Source organism: Bos mutus, chromosome 19 (genome assembly GCF_027580195.1).
Source record: "Bos mutus isolate GX-2022 chromosome 19, NWIPB_WYAK_1.1, whole genome shotgun sequence".
Taxonomy (NCBI): domain Eukaryota; kingdom Metazoa; phylum Chordata; class Mammalia; order Artiodactyla; family Bovidae; genus Bos; species Bos mutus.
In genome coordinates this window covers 21053852-21081021 of record NC_091635.1, presented here as the reverse complement: position 1 = coordinate 21081021, position 27170 = coordinate 21053852, and the positions used below count along the sequence as shown (strand labels likewise).

Sequence of the window (27170 nt, the reverse complement as noted above, 5' to 3'; positions counted from 1 at the left end):
CTCAAATTATAAGGAACTCAGGCAAGCACCACTTCCTTACTTTATGATAAAAGAAGAAAGGACAACAAAGCAAATAACTGTAATTAACCACAATAGAGGGTTTATTATATGCCAAGAACTGTGCTGGAAACTCAGTAGGTGTTATTTTACTTACTCCTCCCAACAATCCTTAAGATGGGTGCTACTATCATCTCCACTTTTCAGCTGTGGAAACTGAGGCACAGAGACGTAAAGTGGGTTTGCCCAAGGTTGATGCTGCTGCTGCTGCTGCTGCTGCTCCTGCTAAGTCACTTCAGTCATGTCCGACTCTGTGCTACCCCATAGACGGCAGCCCAATAGGCTCCCCGTCCCTGGGATTCTCCAGGCAAGAATACTGGAGTGGGTTGCCATTTCCTTCTCCAATGCATGAAAGTGAAAAGTGAAAGTGAAGTCGCTCAGTCATATCCGACTCTTCGTGACCCCATGGACTGCAGCCTCCCAGGCTCCTCTGCCCATGGGATTTTCCAGGCAAGAGTTCAGTTCAGTTCAGTTCAGTTGCTCGGTCCTGTCCGACTCTTTGCGACCCCATGAATCGCAGCACGCCAGGCCTCCCTGTCCATCACCAACTCCCGGAGTTCACTCAGACTCACATCCATCGAGTCAGTGATGCCATCCAGCCATCTCATCCTCTGCTGTCCCCTTCTCCTCCTGCCCCCAATTCCTCCCAGCATCAGAGTCTTTTCCAATGAGTCAACTCTTTGTATGAGGTGGCCAAAGTACTGGAGTTTCAGCTTTAGCATCATTCCTTCCAAAGAACACCCAGGGCTGATCTCCTTTAGAATGGACTGGTTGGATCTCCTTGCAGTCCAAGGGACTCTCAAGAGTCTTCTCCAACACCACAGTTCCAAAGCATCAGTTCTTCAGCGCTCAGCTTTCTTTACGGTCCAACTCTCACATCCATACGTGACCACTGGAAAAACCATAGCCTTGACAAGACGGACCTTTGTTGGCAAAGTAATGTCTCTACTTTTCAATATGCTATCTAGGTTGGTCATAACGTTCCTTCCAAGGAGTAAGCGTCTTTTAATTTCATGGCTGCAGTCACCATCTGCAGTGAAGGTTACAGGCCAGTAAAGACTTGAACCCAGACATTTGTAATTCCAAACAGCAAGTCCGCACTCGCTTTCACATGTCGGTGATGATCTTGAGTCTCTAGTACTGGAGGCCCTGCCCCGCCCCTCGCCCGATCCGGCCCCACCCCTCCAGTCGGCCCCGCCCCTCTCACGACCTCGCCCCGCCCCTCGTCCGGCCTAGCACCTTCCTACTGGACTCGAAGACCCCGCCCCTCCCCTCGGTGGGTCCCGCCCCCGTAGAGGGGTCTCTCCTGAGGCCTCGCCCACGTGGCCCCGCCCCCAGGCCTCGCTGTCGCCTCGGACGCTGTTCTCGCGCTCCGAGTCGCCATTTTGCTCCTGGACAGGCCGCCTGGGGACCGGCGCTCTCCTCCTTCGGCAGCGGAAGCTGCGGCGGGGCCGGGGCTGGGGTCGGGGCCAGGTAGGCGGGCGGGAGCCGGTGACGGTGGTGGCGCGGCCGGCGGGCCGGGCCTGTGGGTCTCAGGTGCAGGGGCGGGGGGCTCGGCGGGGGCCGGCCGCGTGCCGCCCTCAGCGCGGTCCGGTCTGTCGGGGTCCGCGGGCCTGGCGCGAGGCCGGTCCCGCTGGTCCGGAACCTGCGGCCGCGGGCGGAAGCGCGGTGCCGGGCCGGCCTCTGTCGCCCGGAAAGATGCTTTCTTCCGCGGCCGGGATGTGGCTGCGAGGCAGGCTTCTGCTGTTCAGGGTCCCCCCGCCTCCCCACCGCGACTGCACAGTGATGGTGCGGATTTTTCGCCCTTTTATTGACACTGACGCGGTTTGGGTGTGTAGCTTTTGCAAGGAGTAAGAAATTCAGGATGGAGATTTGGAGTGAGAAAGTATAATTTCTCGTGTGTGAAGATGTTCCGTACACAAGTATAAGTGATTCGCCCACATTATTGAACCCCACAAAGTCCTGCCCGTCTTCTCCGTATTCCTGTCCCGACTTGGTCCATTGCCCTTATCACCCAGTTCAGCTTGGAGGAGATGCAGCTCGGCTCTGCACCCGCTTAACATAAGCACTTTCACACAGTCTCGGATATATACCGTTTTTTATTCTATTGAATGTATATTCAGAGTTTTACTTAATTACCCCCATTATGTAACTTTTCCATATGTTCACGGGTCGTCCTCCTAGAAAAAGCATGCAGTGGCCATCATTGAGCTTTTTCCTTCTTTCCCTACAATAAATTCTCCAAAGGGGAAATACCGAGTCATGTGTTCTTTCTTTGGCACGTGATAAAAATTGTTCTCCAAACAAGGCGAGTTTACTACAGACGTTTTTTTAACCTGGTGTTTGTCAGGTCCTACCCCCCTGTAATGCGGGGTGTTAGGTCACCCTCCTTGGTTTTGGGAGACAAGCTGAAGCTGACCTGGTGTCCTCTGCTTCCAGGAGGGCCACCTGAAGGAAGTATCTTCATCTCCAAGCCTCACCCTGCCCCCTAGCACTGTGTCTGAAAGGGGTCAACTTGTAGTGTAATACCTGCTTTATTGAGTTGTCATAAGAATTCAGAGCACTCAGAAAATGGTATTTAGCTGAAAGAAAACATTCTGATGGAGAGACAGCTGAGTGCCTGGGATCCCAGAGGCATGGGGACTTAATTACATCTAGGCTTTGCCCTTCTAATTCTTTCAGAATTCACATCCCCAAAATGTGAAGAACATCAGAATAAAAATAATAATTCTTTATGGTGCCTTTGAGCTTGCAAACTGCTTTCAACTCTGTGTGTTAATCAGTGCAGCTCAACGAGGTCAGGCTTTATTCCACCAACATGTGTTATCTGCAGACGTGTACTGAGCCTCTCCATCTGCCAGGTGCTGTTCTAGGCCCTGGGTACACAGCAGAGAACAGCATAGTGGAAAAAGTCTCTGTTGTCCTGAGCCTTAAATTTGCTGGGGTAGCTGTTTTTAGCAGGCTTCTATCTCTTGTCCTTAGGGGAAAGCCAAGAATGCGTAGGTGGTAACTGGGGAGACAAATTGGATATTGACACTGCGACTCCAGCGGCAGTGGAGGAGCGTGAATTTCCGATGGAGGGTGTTTACACACCTTGATGCCAGCCTTTCTCATCTGAGGTGTGGATGAGTTTTTTTTACGATGACTGCTAGCACTTACAGAGCAAGTGGTCTTTCAGTGAGGTTTGGTTCATGAGACTTAGCAGATTGCCCTGTCTCATTCAAAGAGAAGTACGACCCACTTTGTGTGAGGTGCTGAGATTCTGTGGAAAGGGTGTGTTTTCATGCGTTATATATAATTCTCACACATTCCAGAGTTAATTTAGGATAAATAAATGTAAGGGCAACTGAAGTTTATGGGAGGAGAAATGGGAATGTTGTCTTTACACTCTGTTAACACTAAAGCCTTGTGCTAATGAACTTTCTGCCCCTCCATCCCGGTGATTATCTTGCTTCTGAGGATTCTCTTTAAAACTCTTCCTGAAGCTTGGTAAAGGACACAGTTTGAATTTACAATAGGAAAAGGAGAACTGAAACTAGCAGCTAGTTCTGTTGTTTGACAAGCTCTTGAGATGGACAGTCGGAGAACTTGGCTGTATTGATAACCTGTTCCCAATTTCCCTGCCTGTGGCATGTTGGGGTCTTAGGTTTCCACTATTGAAACCTGCTGCCTGGACTGGAACCCTAGAGAGCATGGTCAGTGATAAAGGACTTAAACCATGATCAGTAATGCCAGGCCCAGGCCAAGAGTGCCATCTTGAGATAGGCTGAGGACTGCCGAGGGGAGAAGGAATTTGAGGTTTCCCATAAATCTTCAAGGAAAGGAGAAGGCCCAGAGGTGGCAGCTGCCAGGAAAGCAATCATTGTGTATTCTGAGGAAGGATTGGAATGGCTGGGACATCCCTCGGTGTGAGCATTGGGTCCGGGCTATTCAGATGTCTGGAGTGGCTTGTTGGTAGGAATCCTAGAGATGGACTGAGTTACTTCTGAGGACTCTTCCTGCCCCTCAGACACTGTGATTCTCAGTATTACATGTCCACTCAAGAACACCGTTTTCCTTTAAGAAGCTTCTTATTTGAAGACTGGGGGATGTAAAAAGGTTGCCACCCCCATGCATATTACGTGCTTGTTCAGTAGATAGTGAACATATTACAAGCTGACTCCTCGTAGCTTCGATTTACCAAGGGTATCCTGTATGTGGGGCAGTGTGTTAAGTGCTGTACAGGAGCTCATCTTACAGTGACCCTGTAAGGTCAGTATTCACAGTGGCATGGATGAGGGTGAGAGAGGTTAGTTTATGTGAGATCTTGCAGTAAGTTGAGGGCAAATAGGAGCTAAGATGCAAACCTGGATTGACTCTAAAGCCTGTGTTCATAACTACAGGAGGATGAGTTTTATTTTTGTTGTGGTTTCCTTTTCCAGACCTCTGTTCCTAAACACAGCCATAGAGGGGTTGAGAGGTGGTGTTAGAAGACAACCAGGATCTCCTCCAATTCTGAGTGTTGGGGGTTAAACAGTATTCTTTCTTTCATTTGCACCAGCCCCCCTGCCCAACGCTATGCTATAAAGCTGGGTCGGCATGCATTTTCTGTAGGGGGCCAGGTAATATTTTAGGTTTTGCAGCCCACACCTAACTCTACCATTGCATCCACGGACAGTTTGTAAACAGTGAGCATGGCTGTGTTCCAGTATAGTTTTATTTACAGAAATAACCTGTTTTGGCCTGCATGTACCTTGCTCATCCCTGCTCCAAAGCTGCTTTCCGCTATACACACCAGTGGTCCTTCTTGGTCTCCTTAGGGCTTTGGCCAGTTGTTCATATGTTTCTGTTTGTAATTAATAGGCCAAGTCCAGTGGGATGGCCCATGTTTCCCATTGTGGAAGGCCTCTGAAGAGGAAGTGTTTTCTCCTAGCCTGCTTGTGGGACCATGAGTCACCCACCCGTGCCCCCTTGGCTCCCCCTGGCAGTTACTGCAGAGGGAGACGCACGCACAGGGAGGCCTGTTTGGGTTGGTGACCTGCGAGTGCAGCCTGGCTGCACCAGGGAGCACTGGCAAAGTTAAAAAGTACAGGATGGGTCTATGCTTTCTCCTTGGGTTCTCAAATATATCGTTTCAAAATAAAGCAGATTAGAGATAGATTTGTATGATGGTCCCTTTTTATGTTACAAATGAATTTTTATACATTTTTAAAAAATGGGGATCACATGTGTGAATGTGTAAACAGCCCAATGGTATCTGTATCAAACCAGTAATAAGAACTATCTCTTCCGGGAGGTGGGTGGGAGGAGCCTGGGATCCGATCGGAGCTGGTGACCTTAGTCTAAACGCTCATGTTTCAGTTTTTTACAAGGAGAAGGTACTTGTGTAATTAAAATTTAAAAATAACAAATAAGATATGGGCTCCAGGCTTTTCCTCCCTCCACCAGCCTTCCAAGAGCATAAACATAACGGCTGCGTTAACGCGGCAGGCTTGCTCAAAAGACTCCTCCATCCCCCCAGGCCTCCTGGGCTGCTGATCCTGCACCCAGTCCTCTGCCTGCCTTTCTCCATCAGGACACTTGCCCCAGAGTGGAAGGAGGAGGAACATGTGGATGACTCTGAAGGCCACTAGGCCAGGGTCTTTCTGTGTGCCCTGCTGCTGGTCAGTTATGTGGCTGAGTCACTTTCCTTCAAGATTATTGTAATCTGCTCAACCTTGTGTTCCAGTTGAGGAAAGTACAGATGACCAGGTTAGGCTTAGACAGGACCCAGGACAGCTGCAAGGCCAGGAGCGGGGTAGGGGTGGGTGGTTTGGGGTAAACAGGTATTACAGGGAAAGCTGGGTGTGGATGGGTTATTTATTCATTGTTTAAGGATCAGTCAGTTCTTGTCCTTGCTAATGGCTCTGCCATTTTTCTGTGTGTTAATCCAGGAGGAATTTTGTTGTCAGAAACTAAAAGGAGGTTGTCGTAATTGACTTTAAGCAGCAAACAGTAAAACACTGAGCTCTTCAGCTCCACCTTTCTTGTAAGTTTATCATTTATTCCCAGTAGTCATGAAAATAATTGAGACATATGATGACATCTTTCCATAAATTCAAATAGACTCCCTACTTGTCCATATACACGTTCAATGTGAAAGACTCCATTATGGTAAAAACTAATTTCCTTCAGCTCATTTGCTGTTCAAGAATATTCAGGTGTATTTCATCTCATATGACCGTTTTTAACATATTTGGTATCTTTCTAGGCACTGAGAATTGGAAAACCAAGAAGGTTTTGATGTTTTGTGTGGCGCCACCTGAATCAGAAGCCAAGATGAACATAACCAAAGGGGGTCTGGTGTTGTTTTCAGCAAATTCAAATTCATCGTGTATGGAGCTTTCAAAGAAGATCGCTGAGTGAGTATAATCACACTGTTAAAGTCTGTGCTTGTCCAGTGGTGGTTTACGTTTGATATGCATATTGGCGCTGGTGTTAACTTTGACAGCAGCTATTTTACAGTGAATCTGCATGTCATCCGTGCACCAAGGGTTCACCTTTTGTAAACTGTCATCACTCCTACACGTGGATTCAGGAGACATTTACCGGGGACTCCTGAGTGCCAGCGATTGTGTGAGGTGCTACATTTGTATAGAGCTATTTGAGTACAGAGAACAATGAAGGGTCTATGCTATATGTAGGTAGTTCACAGGTTACAGTTCAGTATAATTTTAGTAACTTATTAAATAAATACTGAACCCCTGCTGTGTACTATACTTTGATCTAGATACTGGGGTGTAAGAGTGAACAAGCCGGTCAGAATCCTTCCTTCTTTAGTGGAGGCGCCAGACAAGGAGGAAGTCAACAAACAGACAAACAGGATGACTTCAGGTAGTGATCTGCGCAGGAAAATCAGAGCGATGGGGCAGGTTGTGCCGCCTTAGCTCAGGTGCTCAGGTGCCTGTAAGCCTGTGGGTGGAATGTGAATTGAGAAACAGGAAATGGCAGCAAGTGGGGGTTGGGGCAGAGTCCTCCAGGCAGAAAGGAAAAGGCAGGAATGTGGCCGCGGAGTGCAGGGAGCCCCAGGACAGGATAGGTGTGGGGTGGAGGTGTGACGGGCTAGGTGACCGAATAGTTTGAGACCCACTTTAAATGTTATAATAGCAATATCTCTATTTTTTAAATTTGTTTTATTTTCATCAATTTCTAAACCATCTTAATAGTAAAGGTGTTGTATCTGTTTTATTACTGTTTCCGCTTTTTCCGTCTTTCTCTTCTCTAGGCGGCTGGGGGTGGAGATGGGCAAAGTGCAGGTTTATCAGGAGCCTGACCGAGGTGAGTGATCCTGTGCACTTGTGATGGCTTTTTGTGGTACCTGCCATTCTGGCCCGGCCTTCACCCTCCATAACTGAGCAGTCAGCCTCAGTGTCCAGTGAGTTCTGTCTGCAGGAAGGCAGACAGGGGTGGGCCATCATGGTGTTCCCACCCCAACTAATACCAGCTCCATAGAGAATCTGGGGCAGGTCACAGCCGGGGACTTAGAGGCTCATCCTCAGACCTCACCCAAAGGCAGTTGCTGTCAGCTGACGGAAGCGTGAGCTTGGCCTGGGTTGAATCTGTCCCCTGAGGCAGAGTGCATGTGTCTGGCGTGGCCCTGGTGTCAGGTGGCATTTTCAAAGTGTGTTAATCACAGTGTGTTTGTTATCCTCCATGGAATCTAAAGCCTTGTAGTGAGTTTGTAACAGTTCCAGTTTCCATAGTTTATAACCTTGGGGAATGGTGCAGATTTTCTTATGTGTTTTTTTAAAATGATGTGCCTTGTTCACCCTTCTCGTTTCCCCTTTTCCTTCCAGAAACAAGAGTACAAATTCAAGAATCTGTGAGGGGAAAAGATGTTTTCATCATTCAGACTGTTTCAAAGTGAGTAGCTTATCCACCAGAAATGTTGTTGCTTTCTGGGTCTCTGTTTGGGCTTGAATGTCTAGTATAATAAGAGTTACCCAGACAAGAAGGACTAAGATTGTTTTAAAACTAGCTCGATCTTACTCAGCTGATCTTTCTGACATAGCTGCTGACTTTCCTGTGTCCTTTCGGTGTGGGAATAGCCGCGCGCTGGGGGAGAGGCATGGGACAGTGAGCACCTATGGCGTGCAATGTCAGGAGCCAGAGTCTCACAGAGCTTAGAGGGAAGCTCTTTTAGTTCCCAAAGAGAACAAGCAGCAGGAAAGGTGTTTGCTTAGTTGGGTTCTTAAAGCTTTTCCTGCAGATAATTTAAATGTGGTCACTGGGTGCCATCCTGCCGCATCATAAGTTAAAGGAGAATAGAGACAGTAGTGAAGGCAGGTGTGCCTCTGTCTGCCATGACGTCTGGGAGCCGTGTGTTCTAGAAATTGTCGAGTCACAGGCGTGTGCGCTAGGGTAGAAGATTCAGTGCAGTGAGGTGTCTGTACCACTCCTTGATTAAACGCCACTCTGTCTACACATGTCCCTGAAGGCCTCTTAGATGAAAATTTTAACTCAGCAGTTTTTAATAATGTCTAGAAATGAGTTTGTATAGTACATCAGTTTTTAGCCTAGAGATTCCAAAAATTGCTTCATGCTAAATGTGCATTTATATGTAAAATAAGTGCCTCTTTTTACTAAAAGTATAAGAAAATTTTTAAGTGAAGAAAATTATGTCCATTGACTTAAGTTTTCTGTAATCCAGAGAACCTGCTCACCTGAAAGCTCCAGGCTTCCCATTGCTCTTTCATGCACTCTCTTATTCACAAACATGTGTCAGGTGTCTGCCATGTGTTAGCCATTGTTACAGGTGTGCAAGAGGCATAAAAGATTAGAATAGATCACAGATCCTGATCTTCATGGAACCTGGGTTCTGTGACATGCAAGTAACATAATGAACAAGTAGATTATCCAGTTTGTCAGGAGGTGATGAGGGCTCTAGGGAAAACCAGCACAGTGTGCAAGGAAGCTGGCGTGACGGTGGCAGGAGGCCGGAGTGAGGATTGATCGGTGGGTGACCTCTGACAAACACTGGAAGCCGGTGCCAGCTGGCAAGGAGGTCATTCCAGGCAGGAATGGGGGGCCCTAGACAGAGGGCCCTCAGGTGGCCATGAGGACTGGCATGGAGGAGGAGTAGGGTGCAGAGAGGGAGTGGGGTAGATCCAGAAGGAGCCTCAGGAGCCCTGTGGGGCCTTGGGCATCTGCCACGGGCCAAGTGGGAAACCACCCCTGGGTCCTGGGCAGAGAGTCTGTGATCTGACCATGACTCTAAGATCAGCCAGGTACTATTCAGAGAGTGGTTGCAGACTGCCAGGGACAGGGGGAATGTGTGGGTGCAGCTGTTGCCATCCTTTGGGGATGTGGGCCTCAGCCCGGGCAGCAGTAGAGTGTGAGATGCTGCCGGTATCTGGACAGGAGGGCAGCTAAGGATGCCTCTAGGGCTCTGTCCTGGATAAACTGGAGTGAACAGTGCTGTTCTTGTTGGGAAAGGAAGTAGAGTCATTGGCTGAGAGGTGGCGTGGGGGCTACTGATGGAGGCCCAAGAAGAGTGGTGTTTGTCTCTTCTGTGTGTCTGGAGCCTGTCTTGGCTGAGGCGGGCGTGGCATCTTGCTGATGCTTAGCTGGGACTGAGAGAGGTCGTGGCAAGTCTGATACCCTCCCTGCTGGTCTTTGCCCTTGGGTTGCAGGGATGTGAATACCACCATCATGGAGCTCCTGATCATGGTGTATGCCTGTAAGACCTCCTGTGCCAAGAGCATCATTGGTGTGGTCCCCTACTTCCCCTACAGCAAGCAGTGCAAGATGAGGAAGAGGGGCTCCATCGTTTCCAAGCTGCTGGCCTCCATGATGTGCAAAGCCGGTGAGGGGCGGGCATTGATGGTTGATGGGGGTCTGGGAGTTGCATTTTTACCTGAGGAATCGTAAAGCTCATCTTCACTGACTCAGAGCGTTGGACAGTGCCCAGAGTGATGTCGCTTCCAGATGGTGAATCTGTAACAGACGCCCATGCTGACAGTTTGCTCCTGGTCCAAACTTTCTGAACACAAAGCTCGTGAGGACAACTTATTTTTTCCTAAATTCTTTGTTTAAAAGATTAAAAAGTTGGAATGGCAGGTGGCAGTCCTATTGAGGCTGTTTTTAAAGTAGAAAAGGCATTGGAATCAGCTACTCTAACACAGCAACTCTCTTTATTTTCACCTCTTCTCTTTCCCACAACAGCTTGGCATATTTTGCAAATCCTATGTGTTATTTTGTGTTGTGCATTTTTCAGTAACATCCTAAGTGTCTCTCTTGTTTCTCAATAATTTCAGAGTTGTTACTTTGTGTGTGTGTGTGCACATGCGCACAAATGTGTACTTGTGTATGTGACTATAGAAGGCACACATCAGAGTTTGCACAGAGAAGAGAATAAAGAGTCCCCACATACTACCTTGTAACACACTTACTGCAGAATAAATTTCTCCTGTAGCATTTCAAAGAAGGCAAAACCAAAACAGAAAATGACCAGACCTGAACCCAGTGACCTCCAGGCACACCCTGCTGAGAACTTTGCTGAAGGGAGCAGATGGGCCACCGAGCTCCCGAGAAGGTTCCCTGCCCTCCTACCTAGTCTTGCTCATGATGGGCCACCAGGCTTTCTTGCTCTTTTGGGCAGATTTTGCTTTTTACATTTTTTCCAATTGAATGATATGTATGTGTGTGTATATGTGTGTGTGTTTGTATGTATTTCAATTTCAGATATCCTTCAAGGAACCAGTGGGATGAAGATTCTTCATTTTTTCCAGTTATAGGCATGTGAGGTTTACCTTAATATCTGAAGACATTATATCTTAATCTGGCTTTATCATGCCTACTGGCACAACTTCAGGGAGAGGGAATCTCCCTCATAGAATTATCAGAGGCGTTTCTCCATCGCTGTGATTTTGGCTATTTTAAATTGGTATGAAAACTGTGCATCTCTCTGTAAGAAGAATCACCAGTCTTTCCCTTCTGAGGAGGGAAAGCCCAGGTCCCCACTTGCTTAGGAGAGGGGGCGTCCCTGTGTTCACCACCCGGATACTCCCCAGAGCCCTTGCTCTTGGGGCTTCAGGGAGGCGTGGTCATTCATCAGCTCCATGTCCAGTCCCTCCCCCTCTCTGGACAGTAGGGGCGGGAAGCCTGGTAATGCCAAGCTTTCTGTCAAGGTGACCAGCCACGTCCAGGAGCCCATCCCCAGAGCTTTCAGGAGCTCTGTGTCAGAGACGGGGTCACAGACCAGATGTGACAACAAGAGAGGCTCCCGGTGCTCTTAGCACTGAGAGAGTGACAAGGGGTTAGGAGTTTTGTTCTGGGGGCAGAGACCAGGATAATAGATATATTTTCTATTATCTCATAATCTCATTGTACTAAGAATCTGAGGAATAAAGATGCTGAGTTTTTGATGAGAGAGTAATTTTAGATAGTAATTTATTCCCTATGGTATCTTGTTTTATGTAGCTCTTATTCATACAGTGCAACTGGTCATGAAACAATCTGTGTGTGTGTGTCTGCTTTGTTTTCAAAGGTCTGACTCATCTCATTACTATGGATTTACACCAGAAGGAAATCCAGGGCTTCTTCAATATACCTGTTGACAACTTGAGAGCATCTCCCTTCCTCTTACAGTACATTCAGGAGGAGGTGAGTTAGCTCAGACTTCTCAACCTTCTATTTAAAGCTGAAAAATGCATCTCGCATCTCCTTGGGCTCAACGAAGAATTAACATTGACGTGTTCTGCTTAAAGTTAACTTTATGAATGTAACTGGTGTCCTTGAAACTCTTCATCTGCGGAGCTCTGAAGTTACTCTTTTTTCTCTTGGACCTCAGGTGCCTAGAATCACTAGCCTGGGGTGTGTCCTGAATCCCGAATCCTCTTAGTGCCTTCTGAGTTTACCTTCTCTCCCTCTACAATATACACATAGTTGCAGATATCGATTTGGAGGGGGGTGGGGGGTGGGGACAGAAAGAGTTGATATATTGTTCGTGTTGTTCTGAAACTTTCTTTCCTTTCCTGTTCTGTAACTTTCTTTCCTTTCCCCAACTGGTGTCTCTTGGTCTTCCCATGTTCAGATATATAGGATTACCTCTTTCTTCATGATTGCCACACAGTATCCCAAAAATCAGACCAACTGTAATGGATAGAACTTTCTATGCCAGTGAAAATGTTCACTCTGCCTTCAGAATGGCAGCTGAAGTGCCCAGTGTGACTGGAGAATGGAATCCTTGATTTCATTTGAGTTTAGTTAATGTAAAAATAGCTGCCTGTTTAGGTGTTAAAGCACAAGTTTAAATGAGCCACAGGTTTTTCATCCATTTCCCTCTTGGCTGGATATTAGATGGTTTAATTTTTCATTCTTTTAAGTGAAATATTTTCAAAAAAATTTTAAGTAATGTTGCACTGAAAATTATTTTTCAGTACTTCAAGTACTAAAAGCAGTACTTGCTTTTCTCAGTACTTAAGTGCTCTTCTGAAATATACTTGGAAGTGGAATCATGATTGAAAAGTATCTACATTTTTAATATTTTACTGCTGCTGCTGCTAAGTCGCTTCAGTCGTGTCCAACTCTGTGCAACCCCATAGACAGCAGCCCACCAGGCTCCCCCGTCCCTGGGATTCTCCAGGCAAGAACACTGGAGTGGGTTGCCATTTCCTTCTCCAATGCATGAAAGTGAAAACTGAAAGTGAAGTCGCTCAGTCGTGTCCGACTCCTAGCGACCTCATGGACTGCAGCCTACCAGGCTCCTCCGTCCATGGGATTTTCCAGGCAAGAGTACTGGAGTGGGGTGCCATTGCCTTCTCTGAATATTTTACTAGGTACTGCAAAAATTAAGATTGTCTGAAGGGCTGTGTTAATCTGCACTTGGACAGAATTACCCGTGTGAGAGAGTGCTTTATCCTTTTGCTGTGGTTTTGAAATCTCCGCATGGCATGTCTGTGGACATCTATGACCCATGAACCAGCATCCAGTGAGATGAACCATCTTCATCCATCTCACTGGATGCTCAGTGGGGCCTTTCCGTTCCCTATGAATTTTGTTTTCTGTAATTTGGATTTTTCATTTCTTTCTTCAGGAGCTATTAGATGTTGAAAACCTTGTATCTAGTCTATATATTATTTAACTGTTTTTTGTTCAAGTTTTGCTTTCTCCTGTACTGAATTGGTGGGAAAATTCCACGCCTTGCTCTCACCGACATTTTCTTGCAGCCGCGTCCATCCTGCCTCTGAACCAGCCAGCTTCTTACTTTGACCATAAAAACCTTCACCTTCATAACAACTTGTTCTTTCTTTATGCGTTTGATTTCCTGTTTTGAGTCCCGAGGAGGAAGTAGACCTGTTTTTATTAAAAAGTCCTTTCTTTTAAAGTTTCCTTTTCTTTGCTTTAGTAACTGTTCCTTCATTAGTTATTTCTCCTCTTGGTTGGATTTGGTGCTGTTTGATGATGTTCAATGAGGCATGGAAGTACATAAAACAGTTCATAAAGACTCCCAGGAAAGATGAGGAACATGCGAAAATGAAAATATTTTGTGCTATTTATGTGTGTAGATGGACCAGATGGAGAGACATCTTATCCAATTAGGTATATCTATAATAGAACCTTCTTCAAATTCATCAGGGTTTTGTTTGTTTACTAAGTATTGGTTATTTAGTTTTTTCCACATGCTAGGCACTGTGCAGTGTGCTAGATGGTGGTGAGTGCTTATGTTCCAATTCACCAAGCTAGCATAATTGTGAGAAATCAGTGGGGATATATCAGAATGGAATAACATAATTTAATGAAGTGATTAGATTTTAAGCACATGGTTTGAAAATATTGCCCAGATGAAATCAGAAACAGCCAACTGCTGCTCAGCTGAAAAGCATACTAGTCCTATCCTGTGAGCTCTGAGGCGTTGGTACCGGGTGTCTCTTCAGTTGTCGTCATCCTCATCCAGGTCACTCAAATGCTCAGAGTGAAGGGCTTCAGAGTAGACCAACATTTGCTTATTTTCTTAAGGGCTCTTAGTATCTTTGTAAAGAGTGCTGGGCTGATTCCATTAGCAGGCCGGTTTCTTTCTTCATCGGCTGTGACAGTTACATTAAGTAGTCACTTGTTTAGAAGTTGACAAATGCCTTTGATTCAGGTCCAGTGAATATCATCCTTGGGCTGTGAAACTACATGTAACAGGGGTCCGTGAGAGGAGTTCCTGTTGATTTTATAAAAATGTCTTTGCTGCCACTTAGATATGAGCTTATTACTGATTAACTCTACTTTTTTCTTAAAATAAGTCTATGAGATTCATGTCTTGATGATATTTTTTTTTCCTTAGGTAGGCATTTCTTCATTTTCCAAAGAAGAAATTTACTCTGAATTTTCTCTCTTTTTGGAAAACGTTCAAGTGACCAGCTGACATTTCTGAGTGTGTTGGGGTGTTGCTTTTTATTGACTGTGGAGCTGGTGTGAGCAGCCTTTGGAGACATGGCAGTCACCCAGCCCCTCCTCTTCTCAGATCCCAGACTACAGGAACGCGGTCATCGTGGCCAAGTCTCCGGCCTCAGCCAAGAGGTAGGTGGGTGCTCACAGCTGCTGTGCAAAACCACACCTGAGTCCAGCCCATTGAATCCCCATGTTCTGGGTCCCATTGCAGCAGCTCCCACTCTGGCCCTTGCTTTTTTGACCTGGGGACTGATAGTGCACAGCCTGTCTGCCGATTTCATTTATTAGGTGATGGTTCATCGTCCTCCCTTGTCCCAGTCCCTGTCTGTGACTGCTGGTCACATTTCCTACCAGGAACTGTCCAGGACTGTAGAGTCCCAGCCCTGCGCTTGGGTAGCTGCTGGTGGTTCATCTTCACATCTGCAATTTAAAATACCAGCAAATATATTTTGAGGTTGTTTACTGCCTTTTATTCAGAGAACTCAGTAATTTATTAACAGATAATTCTATCCAGCCAAGAAGCCACTGATTGGTATGTGTTAAAAAGTGACATTTTACAAAACTTTCAGACACTACAGGTGTGCAAATGGGGCAGTGCTGAGAGTTCCATGTAACTGGAGTGACTGATGAGACGGGGGTTCAGAACCTGCAGTTGTGTTTGACTGAGAGGATGTCAGACACAGACACGCCCTGGGGGTGGTGTGGGTTCCAGAAAGCAGTGTTGCAATAAAGTGAGTCAATGGACGTTTGGTCTCCCAGTGCAAATAAAGTTATGTTTATACTACACCACAGTCTATTCAGTGTGCAGTAGTGTTATGTACTACAAACATTGTACATCCCTTCATCTAAAAATACTTTATTGCTGAAAAATGCCCCCGTCATCTGAGCCTTCCTACTCCGCTGAGTCGTTAGCACGCTCTGCCTCACGTGTTGGTTCTCACTGTTAATCAGGTGAGCAGGGAGAGTGCATAGCTCCAAGCGAGGAAGCAGAGGCTTCAGGGAGGTGAGCTAGCCTATAGCACAGGCTCACTCGCTGGCTGCGTGCCCACAGGCCCCGCAGGGGGACGTGTGTCAGGTGGGTTCTCCACACTCTGTCCTGGATTCCCAGAAGCTGAGGTGGCTTCAGTCTCCTTTTTCACTAATCCTTTGGGAAACTTCATTTTCTGAGTTCCTGTGATACTTCTCCGTAGACATGAGTGGAAACCACTTTGCGTGGCTGTGACCCATCTCCTGCTCTCCCTAGGGCCCAGTCTTTCGCCGAGCGCCTGCGGCTGGGCATCGCGGTGATTCACGGAGAAGCACAGGACGCCGAGTCTGACCTGGTAGACGGGCGGCACTCCCCACCCATGGTCAGGAGCGCGGCTGCCATCCACCCCAGCCTGGAGATCCCCAGTAAGCACGGAGCCCTGGGTCACTTCCTCTTTGCCTTTAAGGCTGACTTAATTTCTGTATTGAATGTGAAGTACTTCTTGTCTGTTTCTTAAGTTGGCAAAAACTGGTACCTTTTTCTGGCTCTGACAAGTGCATCTCTGATGGCCCCTTAGCAGTGGTCTGTCTGATCCCAGCAAGACCCATGAACATGCCCAGTTTAGACTCACTTGTGGCCCAACAGGGATCACATTTGTCCACTCAGTAGTGTGTGCTAGAGCAGAGTTTAACACGGGCAGAAAGCTCTAGGTGCACAAGTTATTCATGGTCCTGTTATTTCTGATGTAAAATACTAGACAAGTAAATAGTTCAGAGGGGAGGCCTTGGTGAAGAATGTCTCATCAGCACAACTCATTATGCAGCCCACTGAAAGAATTGACTGGAAACAAGAGAAAACCCAAGGAATGTGTGTGAATAAGGCAGAGTGTCTTATTCACTGTCTTCTGCCTGGGCCAGGAGGGAGCATGAGGAATGTGGTTGTGACTGGCTGTTGGAGTTGTGCATAAGTTTGTTTTTGTCTTTAAGAAACTTATTTCAAGCTTTAATAACGCCTTTTCAATGGAAAAAAAAAATACTGCTTTTGTTTGAGTCTGTTAGGGAGAAAAAGCTTTTCCTCTAGCCTCTTCAGGTTCACTGCTCAGGAGGCTGCAGTGAAATAAAACTGTTAACAGACAGATTAGCAAGAGAGAAGACAGATTTTAGGAGGAGGTTGGAATCTGGGGCTTAGGGGAAAGGGAGTAGGGCAGGGGCACCGAGGGGAAGACGAATGGCTCTTTAGGGAAGGGCGGGGGGAGACAGGACCATGTGTCTGTCTCCATGGCGATGTCCATGTAGGAATGGCACTGACCTCTGGTCTGGGTGATGAGAGCCAGGCTTCTGTGTTGTTCCTGGACCAGGATTTATGACAACTGAATTCTTTTGGGGGCTCTGGTTTTAGGCAGATAAAGGGATGTCAGGAAATCAGATGCAGAAACTTGTGTGTGTGTTCTCTTCTGACCAGTGCTGATTCCTAAAGAAAAGCCCCCAATCACAGTTGTTGGTGACGTGGGAGGCAGGATCGCCATCATTGTGGTACGTGCGCCTCTTCTGTCATTACTGGTTGTCATATTTACCCTCGTTAGCTTGTCAGCTCACCTTGTTAATCGTGCTGGGGATCGTGCTATGGCCAGGTAAGTCTCAAGTGGGTGGGTGTCTTAGGCTAAACGTTTGCTTTGGTCCAAAAACTGGGAATTGTTAGGTGACCTCCAACTTCTGTCTGACATGACTCCCAGGACCCTCCTTGGACTCGGACATGTCCTAGAACAGCTCTCAGAACCCAGGCAGACACTAACTTAATGTTCACCAGTTCATTAAAGGATGTGACGAAGGACTCAGATGAGCAGCCAGAGGAAGGGAGAGATGCTCAGGGCAAGGGCTGGGAGGGTCCCCATGGAGTTGGGGCGCACCCGGAAGCTCCCTGAACCCTGTCATTAACTCCATTTCCAGCCCCCTCCCCTCTCTGGAGGAGTGGAGGGAGCTGAAAATGCCAAGCTTCTCATCATGGCCTGGTCTTTCTGGGACCAGCCCCCGCCCAGGAGCCCTCCAGAGTCACCGAGTAAAGACAAGGGACTCTTGTCGTGCTCTCATTACTGAGGCACCTACAAGCGCTTTAGAAGCCTGCTGTCAGGATCCAGGGACAGAAACCACCATATGTATTTTCTGTTACCTCGTACTGGGAGTCTGTGAGATTAGAAACCACTAGACTGTGTATTTTGTTGATAGTAATTATTGTCTTCCCACCATAAAAATATATATAAGACCCCATTTCCCATCCACCCAGTGGAGAAAATTTGGAAAATAAGGAAAAGTAGCACCAAAGGGGAAAGAACCTGGTGGAGTCAAAGCATCTCCTAACAGGTGCCGTACTGGGCATGGACATACAGGTGCGTGTTCCTGGAGCCCCTGCCTGGTGGGGCGTTGCTCTGGACAGTAGGGACAGAGAGACGAGGGCCCAGGGGCCATGAAGTGACAGCTGTCATGACTGTCCAGCTGGGAGGCCCAGAGGGAACTCCACAGAAGCCAGTGATCTCGCTGTCTGGACAGGTCACCGTGGACAGCGAGCATGTCACAGGAGAATTAGCCCCTTCTCTCTCCCCATGGTCTACACTTACCTCTGCACATGTCTTTAGTCCCTCCTCTTTCCCCATGGTCTAGACTCACCTTTGCACAAGTGCTCATGTCTTTTGCTGCGTCTGTAATGCCAGGATGACATCATCGACGATGTAGACAGCTTCCTGGCCGCCGCGGAGACCCTAAAGGAGAGGGGTGCATATAAGATCTTCGTGATGGCGACCCACGGCCTGCTGTCCTCCGACGCCCCCCTGCTGATCGAGGAGTCTGCCATCGATGAGGTAACAGAGCCGGGCCACGTGTGGGCACAGCTGCTGGTGCACGTGGGCCCCTGACCTGAGGTCACAAGAGCAGGTGGAGAGTTAAGAGTGGCTTCCTGGCATGGGTTCTGTTTTGTTGGTCACTGGCTGTGGCCTCTGCTCCTGACAGTGGCAGTGGGTGGTAGTTTTAGTAACTTCTATCGATGGAGTACACGGTCCCTGCAAGTACTGCCCGGCGTCAGGCACACACCCACCCTGAGCTCGGACACACCCCTGTGGGGAGAGTGAGAGACATGCAGGGACCTCAGGTTGGGCAGCCATGAGGCGCACGTGGGTTCAGACCCTATTTGCCTGATGCTGAGGCCCAACTCCCCCTGGACAGATGCCCGTGACATGACAGAGAGGAGGGCATGCTGGCCATCTTCCTACACGCCTGTGGTGCCCAGCTGAAGTGAGCCGGGCAGGCGTCCCTGCCCTGCTGTGTCCACCTTGGCCCAGCGCCTGGCTGGTGAAGTGAACCGAGCAGGCATCCCTGCTCTGCTCTGTCCACCTTGGCCCAGCGCCTGGCTGGTGAAGTGAACCGAGCAGGCATCCCTGCCCTGCTCTGTCCACCTCGGCCCAGCGCCTGGCTGGTGAAGTGAGCCAAGCAGGCATCCTTGCTCTGCTCTGTCCACCTCGGCCCAGGGCCTGGGTGTCTGGAGAGCGATTGTGTGAATCACATGTTTATTATCTTTTAAGAAATAAAAGTGCTGTTTCCTGTACATTCCTGGAAGATCAGGCAGAGAGCCAGTCTGAGTCCTCACGGTGGCCAGGTGATTGCATTCTTGGTGCTGGTTTGGCATGATCCCTGGCTGTCCCTTTCAAGTCTCGTGTGTGGACTTTCTTGTTATGAACTGTCTTGAGGCTTATTTTGGAAGTAGGAAATATGTATTATAAGTAATAACTTGAGAAGTATTTCCATCCTCTGTTTTTTTTTTTTTAAAGGCTGACTTTTTTTTATAGCTTTTGAAAAATGTTTGTTTCTCCTTTTTTAGATGTTTTATCAAATCTTAACTTTTAAAAATAGCAGCTTTATTGAGATATACCGGAAAGTGAAAGTCGCTCAGTCGTGTCCGACTCTATGTGACCCCATGGACTATACAGACCATAGAATTCTCCAGGCAAGAGTACTGGAGTGGGTAGCGTTTCCCTTCTCCAGGGAATCTTCCCAACCCAGGGACTGAACCTAGGTCTCCCACATTGCAGGTGGATTCTTTACCAGCTGAGCCACCAGGGAAGTCCAAAGTCCCCACTTATCCACAGGGGATGGGTTCCACGGCCTGCCAGGGGATGTCCAAAGCTGTGCAGGATAGTACTGAACCCTGTGTGTAGTCTGTGATAATGTTTATTAGTTAGGCACAGTAGGAGATTAACAACTAATGATAAAATATAACTATTATAACAACGTACCTTATTGTGCAAATTTAATGCCTTTTTCATCTTAACTAAGCACTTACCACACACTGTAGCCATAACTTTTGTGGCTTGAGGTGCAACAGCAAAACCAGCATGAATTTGTTTCCTTCTACACAATTTCACAAATGGACGATTCATTCTTACCATGGATCTTCACAATCTCAGTGCACAAAATTTTTTTCTTTCCTTGAGAACTTTTGCCTTTTTGCTTAAAGGAAACACTTAGCAGCTTCTCTTTGGTGTATCTGAATTGCCAGTATCACTGCTCTTGTGCTCTGGGGCCATTATTAACCCAGATAAAGGTCCGCTGGTCACAGGCACTGTGAGTCACTGTTGGGGTGGGGTCTGCCAGACAGAGGGATGAGTCCCCTCCCTGATGGGGCACCACAGTGTGAGGTTTTCTCACACTGCTTGGCTCTCTGCATGATTTAAGATGTATGGGTTATTTATTTCTGGAACCTTCCATGTGATGTTTTCAGACCGAGGTTGACGGGGGTAGCTGAAACCATGTAAAGTGAAAGCTTGGATGATGGATGGGAGGAAGGTCTGTAATTCACATGCCTTATGACTGACCCATTTAAAGTATACGAGACAGACAAATGTCATATATTGCTTATAAGTGGAGTCTTTAAAAAATGGTTTTTTAAATGAGCCTATTTACAAAACAGAAATAGTCACAGATGTAGAAAACAAACTTGTGGTCACCAAGGGGGAGAGAGGGAGAGGGATGAATTGGGAGATTTGGATTGACATATACACACTATGATGTATAAAATAGATGATCAACAAGGACCTGCTGTGTAGCACAGGGTACTCTGCCCATCAATACTCTGTAATGCCGTGTATGGACAAGAAGCTGAAGAGGAGTGGATGTATGCATATGTGTGATTGATTCACTATGCTGTACAGCAGAAACTAGCACATCATAAGCCACCTATACTCCAATACAAATTCATGAAAAAAATTAAATATATAATAATCTTCAATATTTTCACAGAATTGTGCAACCATGACCACCCTCGCTTTTAGAACATTTTCAGGCTGCCAGTGGAACTCCTTATCCGTTGTCTGCCTGCATTTCTTCTCAACCCACTCATCTTTAGGTGGCCGCTGATCCACTGTCTGTCTCTGTAACGGGTCTACCTAACCCGGCCTTCTCATATACATGGCCTTGGGTGTCTGGCTTCTTTCACCAGCATAATGTTTTGAAAGTTCACCTGTGTTACAGCAGGTGTCAGTACCTGCTATTTTTGCCTAGTGGTATTTCATTGCCTGGATGTAGCACATTTTGCTTTCTATTCATAATTTGGGTTGTTTCCTCTTTTTGACTATTGTAAATAACACTATTATGAACTTTTATGTACAGGTTTTCAGGTGGAGATGTTTTCATTTCTCTTGGGTGTCTTACCTAGGAGAAGAATTGCTGGGTCACACGGTAACTCTATGTTTAATCGTTTGAGGAACTTCCAGGCTGTTTTCCGACACAGCTGAACCAGTTTGCATTCCCACCAGCAGTGAGTGAGCCTTCCAGTTTCTCCACGTCCTTGCCCACACTTGCTGTCATCTGTCTCTAGCTGTCACAGTGGGTGCAAACCTTAACCTCAGATACAGGTTGTGTTCACACTGACTGAACTCGTGCTGAAGGCAGAGTAACCCCAGTCCTGGAAGTAGGACTCAGAAGGGTGAGAATGTGTCACATTTTCAGACCCATCCAGGAGGCTACTTGGTGTTACGACCTCTCCTTTCTTCCTCTTGATTGGCAGGTGGTGGTTACCAATACAATTCCGCATGAAATCCAGAAGCTCCAGTGCCCCAAAATCAAAACTGTGGATATCAGCATGACCCTCTCAGAAGCCATCCGTCGGATTCACAATGGGGAGTCCATGTCCTACCTTTTCAGAAACATAGGTTTAGATGACTGAACACTGTCCTCTTAATAAGTCCTGAGGGCCACACTGGAGTCGTGAGCATCTGTACTCTGAGGCGCATGCCTGGCTGGATGCATTTCATGGGGGCCGGCTGTGTCTTGTTCCTTCCTTTTGTTACTTTCTATGAAGACAGACCCACTTTTTATGTCCATTTGGGTGTTTGTGAGCTTGAGGGGCAATTTTTATAAAAGAAAAACTATATTCTCTTAAATAGAATAAATTAAGACCTGGTTGTATTCAGTTTAACTATTTAAAAAATAACTTGGAAGAAGATTTTTAAGCTCACAAACGGCCTTTATCAAAAGTTGCTGCAGCCCAAGTGCTTTTAAAAAGTTAGTAAAATAAAATGATCTGCTGTATGATACTGCAGTTGAAAAGCCAAAAAGATTATGCTGTTAAATCCAGTAAACTACATTTTTAGAAACGCTTTTATAGAAAGCATATGGAATATGTGACGGTTATTTATTTTCTGCAACAAAAGAAGGAATAAAAACATACTGTGTTTGTGTGTGTTTTTTTAAATTTTGTGTTTTGGCAATTGTTTTATAACTAAAATAAAGTGGAAGCTGAATATCCACGTGTGGATGTTGAAGTGTTGGTCAGCTTGTGGGGATTTCTGCAGCTTGGCGTGGTGTAGTTGTGTCTTTGGGATGTAATGTTCCCTGTTCTGTTTGTCCAGGGCCCTGCACGTTCATGACGCATAGTCACTTGACTGCGCCAGGAGAGGAGTTGGGACATCAGCCTGAGCCACTGGGGTCAGGTCAGGAGTCGGCATGAGCTGCCGTCTGCATCTTGGCGTGGCTTTGTTCTGCTCCTTGTCTGATAGCACAGTCATACTCGAAACAAAACGCACCGCTGCATGCTCTGGGTGATGAGGTGTGGAGGGAGGGGGTTCCAGAGGGCAAGCGCTGTGACCCTGGTCAGTGTCGAGCATCTCATACTGTCTATCAGAGTTCAGAGCCCAATACTCTGCCTTAGAGTTTATCAGGCTGTGAGATACTGGGGTCATCTAACCACAGTCCCCTCCAGCTCATGCACACACAAAAAGAAGACTTTCTTACAAAGAGAAAAATTGCTTTTTTTTCTTCTAAAAAACCTTAAACCTTTGCTTTCTGAGCATGTGCTCAGAAAGGCCTGAGAAAGCCATAAACTTGCACCTCTGTCTGACCTTGGGTTTCTGTGCAAGTAAGAAGTGAGGGCCCCAGTGGGGTTGTAGATTTCCTGGCTGAGCGTTGATGGCATGCCCAGGACTCACAGCCCACTTGTAGATTGGGAATGCTGTTCTCTCTCTTCTTTTTTGGTTTCAGAGTTTTATGGAAGTATGTGATGACTCACTAGCTGACCACTAAGCTGACTGTCCAGAGATTTCAGTTGCCACAAACAATGAAGAATGCAGACTTTACAGAATCAGTTGAGAAAAGCAGACAGACCCTGTGGATGGAGAAGACCCTGATTTCCATCACATTATATTAGAAATAGCAGTTTTCAACAACAAAAAGTTCTGAGGCATCTAAAGAAACAAGATTGCACCCATGTATAGGGTCTTCCTTGAGGAAGCTCAGACTTTAAACGTACTAGACAAAGACTTTAAATAATTTATTTTAAACATGCTCAAAAAACTAAAGTATAGGAATTATATGTCACCGAATGGAGGCTGTCAATAAAGAGGAATAATAAAAATGAATCAAATGGGGAGGATTTGTGGAAGACGGTGGAATAGGAAGCACCAGGAATCTGTCTCCGTCTAAACAGTGGCAAATCCATTTCATGATTTTGGAACTCTGGAGACTTGAAGGTTTGCAACTTCCAGGGAAAGTGTTAGACAGTAAATGTAGCTAACTTTTGTAAAATCCAGCTCTTAGTAAAGTTGCCGATACCTGACCCACACTCCCAACCCTGTGGCAGGTAGCTCTGCACACATTCCTGGAGCGATCTCCAGAGTTTCGTGGGAGCCAGGATAGGCAAGAAGTCCCCTCCAGACAGCAGAGATCCGTGCTCTGATAACAAGTAGCTACTTCTTGCTACAAAGGTACAAAGAGGCTGGTAACCATTGTTACTTCACCCTACCGCCCCCATCCCCACCATTGTTGCAAGCTCCACACTGTTCCTGCTGAAAAGGGGGTAGTTCCTAACTCACTCTATGAGGCCAGCATTACCCTAGGACAAAAACCAGACAAAGATATTACAAGAAAAGTAAACCAAAGTCCAAGATCTCATGAACACAGGTGCAAAAATCCTCAACAAAATATTAGCAAATTCATTCCAACAATGTATAAAAAAAATTATACACGACCTAGTGGATTTATCCCAGATATGCAAGACTTCTCAGCAGTTGAAAATCACTTCATATAATCCATCATACCAACAGACTAAAGAAAAACAACAATTATATCAGTCAATGCAGAAAAAGCACCTGAAAAAATTCAACATCCATTCATGACAAAAGCTGAGGGAACTAGGAATAGAGAGGGAACTTGATCTTGTTAAAGAATATCTACTGACAGCCTACAGTGAACGCCATACTTAGTGGTGAGAAGCTAGAAGCTTTCCAATAGGGCAAGAATGTCCCCTCTCATCACTTGTTTTCAATATCGTACTGGAAATCCAAGCTAATGTAATAAGACAAGAAGGATTTAAAAGGTACACAAATGGGGAAGGAAGAATTAAAACTGCTTTGTTCTCAGATGATATGATCACCTATGTAGAAAATATGAATCAAGAACAACTCCCAACTCATTACTAATAAGTGATTATAGCAAGATTATAGGATAAAAGTCAGTTGCTTTCCTGTATACCAGCAAAGAACAAGTGGAATTTGAAAATAAAAATATAAAACCATATACACTAGCACCACAAAATGACATATTAAGTATAAATCTAACAAAATAGGCATAAAATATAAGGGAAACTACAAAACAGATGAAATAAATTAAAAAAAACTAAATGGAGAAATAGCCTATGTTCATGGATAGGAAGACATGTCAACATGTCAGTGCTTTCCAATTTGGTCTAAAGATTCAATGAAATTTCAGTAAAGATTCCACCAGATTATTTCATGGATTTTGTCAAACTGATTCTAAAGTTTACATTGGAGAGATAGAAGACTCAGAACAGCCAAGGCAATAATTGAAGGAAAAGAACATATTCACACTACTTCTCTTCAAGCCAGCTTTACGTTGCCATAATCAAGAATGTGGTGGGACTTCCTGGGTGGGCCAGTGGTTTAAGACTTCATGTCTACTTCAGGGGGTGTGGGTTTGACCCCTGGTCAGGGAACTAAGATCCTACATGCCCTATGGCAAAGCCGAAAACAACAACAAAATATTGTTGAAAGAAAAGACAGATCAGTTGAACAGAATAGAGAATGCTTATAAACAGACCCACATAAATATAGTTAACCAATCTTTACAAAGAGCAAAGGCAACATAGTGGACCAAAAATATTCTTTTCAACAAACGGGGCTTAAATAACTGGATGACAGTGTGAAAGTGTTAGTCACTCAGTCATGTCCAGCTTTTTGCGACCCCATGGACTGTAGCCCCCCAGGCTCCTCTGTCCATGGAATTCTCTAGGCAAGAATACTGGAGTGGGTAGCCATTCCCTTCTCCAGGGGATCTTACTAACCCAGGAATCAAATCTGGGTCTCTGGCATTGCAGACAGATTCTCTACCATCTGAGCCACCAATAACTGGATATTCACATGCAGAAGAAAAAAAAAGGAATCCAGACTTAAATGTAAAAGTCAAAACAAACTCCTAGAAGAAAATCTAGATGACCTTGGTTATGGCAATGGTTTTTTTCAGATATGACACCAAAGGATGATCCATGAAAGAAATAATTGATAAATTGGAATTCACTAAAATTAAAAACTTCTGCTCTGTGATACTCAAGAGTAAAAGACCCGTCATAGACTAGGACAAGTCTTTGGAAAACAATCATCTGATAAAGGACTAGTAAAGAGAACAATTAAATCTCCATTAGAAAATAAAAACCTGATTAAAAATGAACCATAAAACTTGGAAGTGAGATTACAATATGCTTAGATTTAAGTGATTTTTAGAAAGAAAATTCCGGGATTGATTTGTTATTATTGAAATTCCACCAAGACAAAGTAATAGGACTTTGTTTTTGATCAGTTAAATAGACATCAATGTCAACATATAGAATTCTTTCTTCTTAAAACTTGTCCACATATTTTGATCCATTTTTCTGCGGCATTTGGGACAGGAAACCTTTTGAATTTATACTGAAAAAATGGGGCCAAAGACCTTACAGACACCTCACTAAAGAAAGTATACAGATGGTAAAGAAGCATATGAAGAGATGCCTTCAATCATATGCCATCAAGAAACTACAAGTTAAAACAATGAGAAGCACTGCACACTTCTTAGACCAACATCTGGGACACTGAGAGCATCAAATGCTGATCAGATGGAACAACAGGAGCTCATTCATCACTGGTGGGGATACAGAAATGACCACTTGGGAAGATGGTTTGGCAGTGTCCTACAAAACCAAACACACTTTACCATGTGATCCGGCAGTCATGCCCCTTGGTATCTCCTGAAAGGAGTAAAAAACTTACGTCCACATAAAAACCTGCACGTGGAGTTTTATAGCAGTTTAATTCATAATTGCCAAAACTTGGAATCCGTCAAGATGTCCTTCAGCAGGTAAATGGATAAACTCTGGTGCCTTCAGACAATGGAATATTATTCATGCAAAAGGAAATGGATTATCAATCCATGAAACAATGTGGAGGAAACTAAAATGAATCTTAATAAGTGAAAGACAATCTAAAAAAGCTACAAACTATGTAATTCCAACTGTATGACGGTCTGGAGGAGGCAAAACTGTGGACACTAAGAGATCAAGTGTTGGTGGGGGAATGGAGAGAGGAATACATAGAGCCTAGATTTTTAGGGCTGCGAAGATGCTCTGTGATCCTCTAATGATGGATGTGTGTCATCATGTGTACATCTAAACCCATGGAACACACGACCGCAAGAATCAGCCCTAATGTAAACTCTGGACTCTGGATGGTGATGGTGTGTCTATGTGCAGTCACCAGTTGTGACTCTTTGGCTGGACAGCTGTTTGTCTACCTGTCCTGGGTGAGCTGGCCCAGAGGAGTTGGATCTGCGAGTGTGGTCAGGGGAGGCTGGAGGAGAGTGTAGACTGTGATTGGACTGCCGTGTGGAATTTCTTCTCCATTCCCTCCCCTGCCACCCTCCCCCTGGCCCCATCCATCAGCTCATGTCGGCCGTCTCTCCCCAGGCCTTTTGATCAGACAGTGGAGGGGGTGGAGGACTCTGTCTAAGTGGTATATTTCCTTCTGAGACCCAGGCTATGGAGAGGGGACCAAAGATTGTTCTTTCAGCTACTTCCTCTTTAGGAGACCAGTTTAATAAATCTGGACATTACCCACTTGGGTCCCTCTGCAGTACGAAGTGACCTTTTGAGTCACGATGCATTTCCAACAATGAGTAAGACATCTGAGAGCTTAGCTGGCTGAAGGTGAGGGTGGCTGGGGAGG

General features: G+C 45.9%; 1 protein-coding gene across 5 annotated transcripts; it reads left to right on the top strand.

The window, feature by feature from the left end:
• Positions 1–1396: 1396 nt before the first annotated feature.
• On the top strand, positions 1397–27024 carry PRPSAP2 (phosphoribosyl pyrophosphate synthetase associated protein 2). 5 transcript variants are annotated; one of them, XM_070389610.1, is made up of 14 exons: positions 1398–1530; positions 5970–6064; positions 6287–6437; positions 7301–7353; positions 7872–7938; positions 9708–9880; positions 11564–11679; positions 14528–14583; positions 15698–15846; positions 16883–16953; positions 18126–18272; positions 21470–21583; positions 22316–22394; positions 22942–27023. In XM_070389610.1, the coding sequence occupies exons 3-14, from the start codon at positions 6319–6321 to the stop codon at positions 22959–22961; spliced, it is 1164 nt and encodes a 387-aa protein (XP_070245711.1). In that variant the 5' UTR covers positions 1398–1530; positions 5970–6064; positions 6287–6318; the 3' UTR covers positions 22962–27023. The 5 variants fall into 5 exon arrangements, with proteins under 5 accessions (XP_070245714.1, XP_070245715.1, XP_070245711.1 ...); XM_070389611.1 differs by lacking the exon at positions 1398–1530 and adding an exon at positions 3046–3176; XM_070389613.1 differs by lacking the exon at positions 5970–6064 and having other exon boundaries at positions 1397–1530; positions 22942–27024.
• Positions 27025–27170: the final 146 nt, after the last annotated feature.

Excerpts from the sequence above, each read along its gene's own strand:
- PRPSAP2 (XM_070389613.1), top strand. The coding sequence starts at position 6,319 with ATGTTTTGTGTGGCGCCACCTGAATCAGAAGCCAAGATGAACATAACC. Across the intron at positions 6,438-7,300 it reads CTTTCAAAGAAGATCGCTGA|GCGGCTGGGGGTGGAGATGG; the intron begins GTGAGTATAATC and ends TCTCTTCTCTAG. Across the intron at positions 7,939-9,707 it reads ATCATTCAGACTGTTTCAAA|GGATGTGAATACCACCATCA; the intron begins GTGAGTAGCTTA and ends CTTGGGTTGCAG.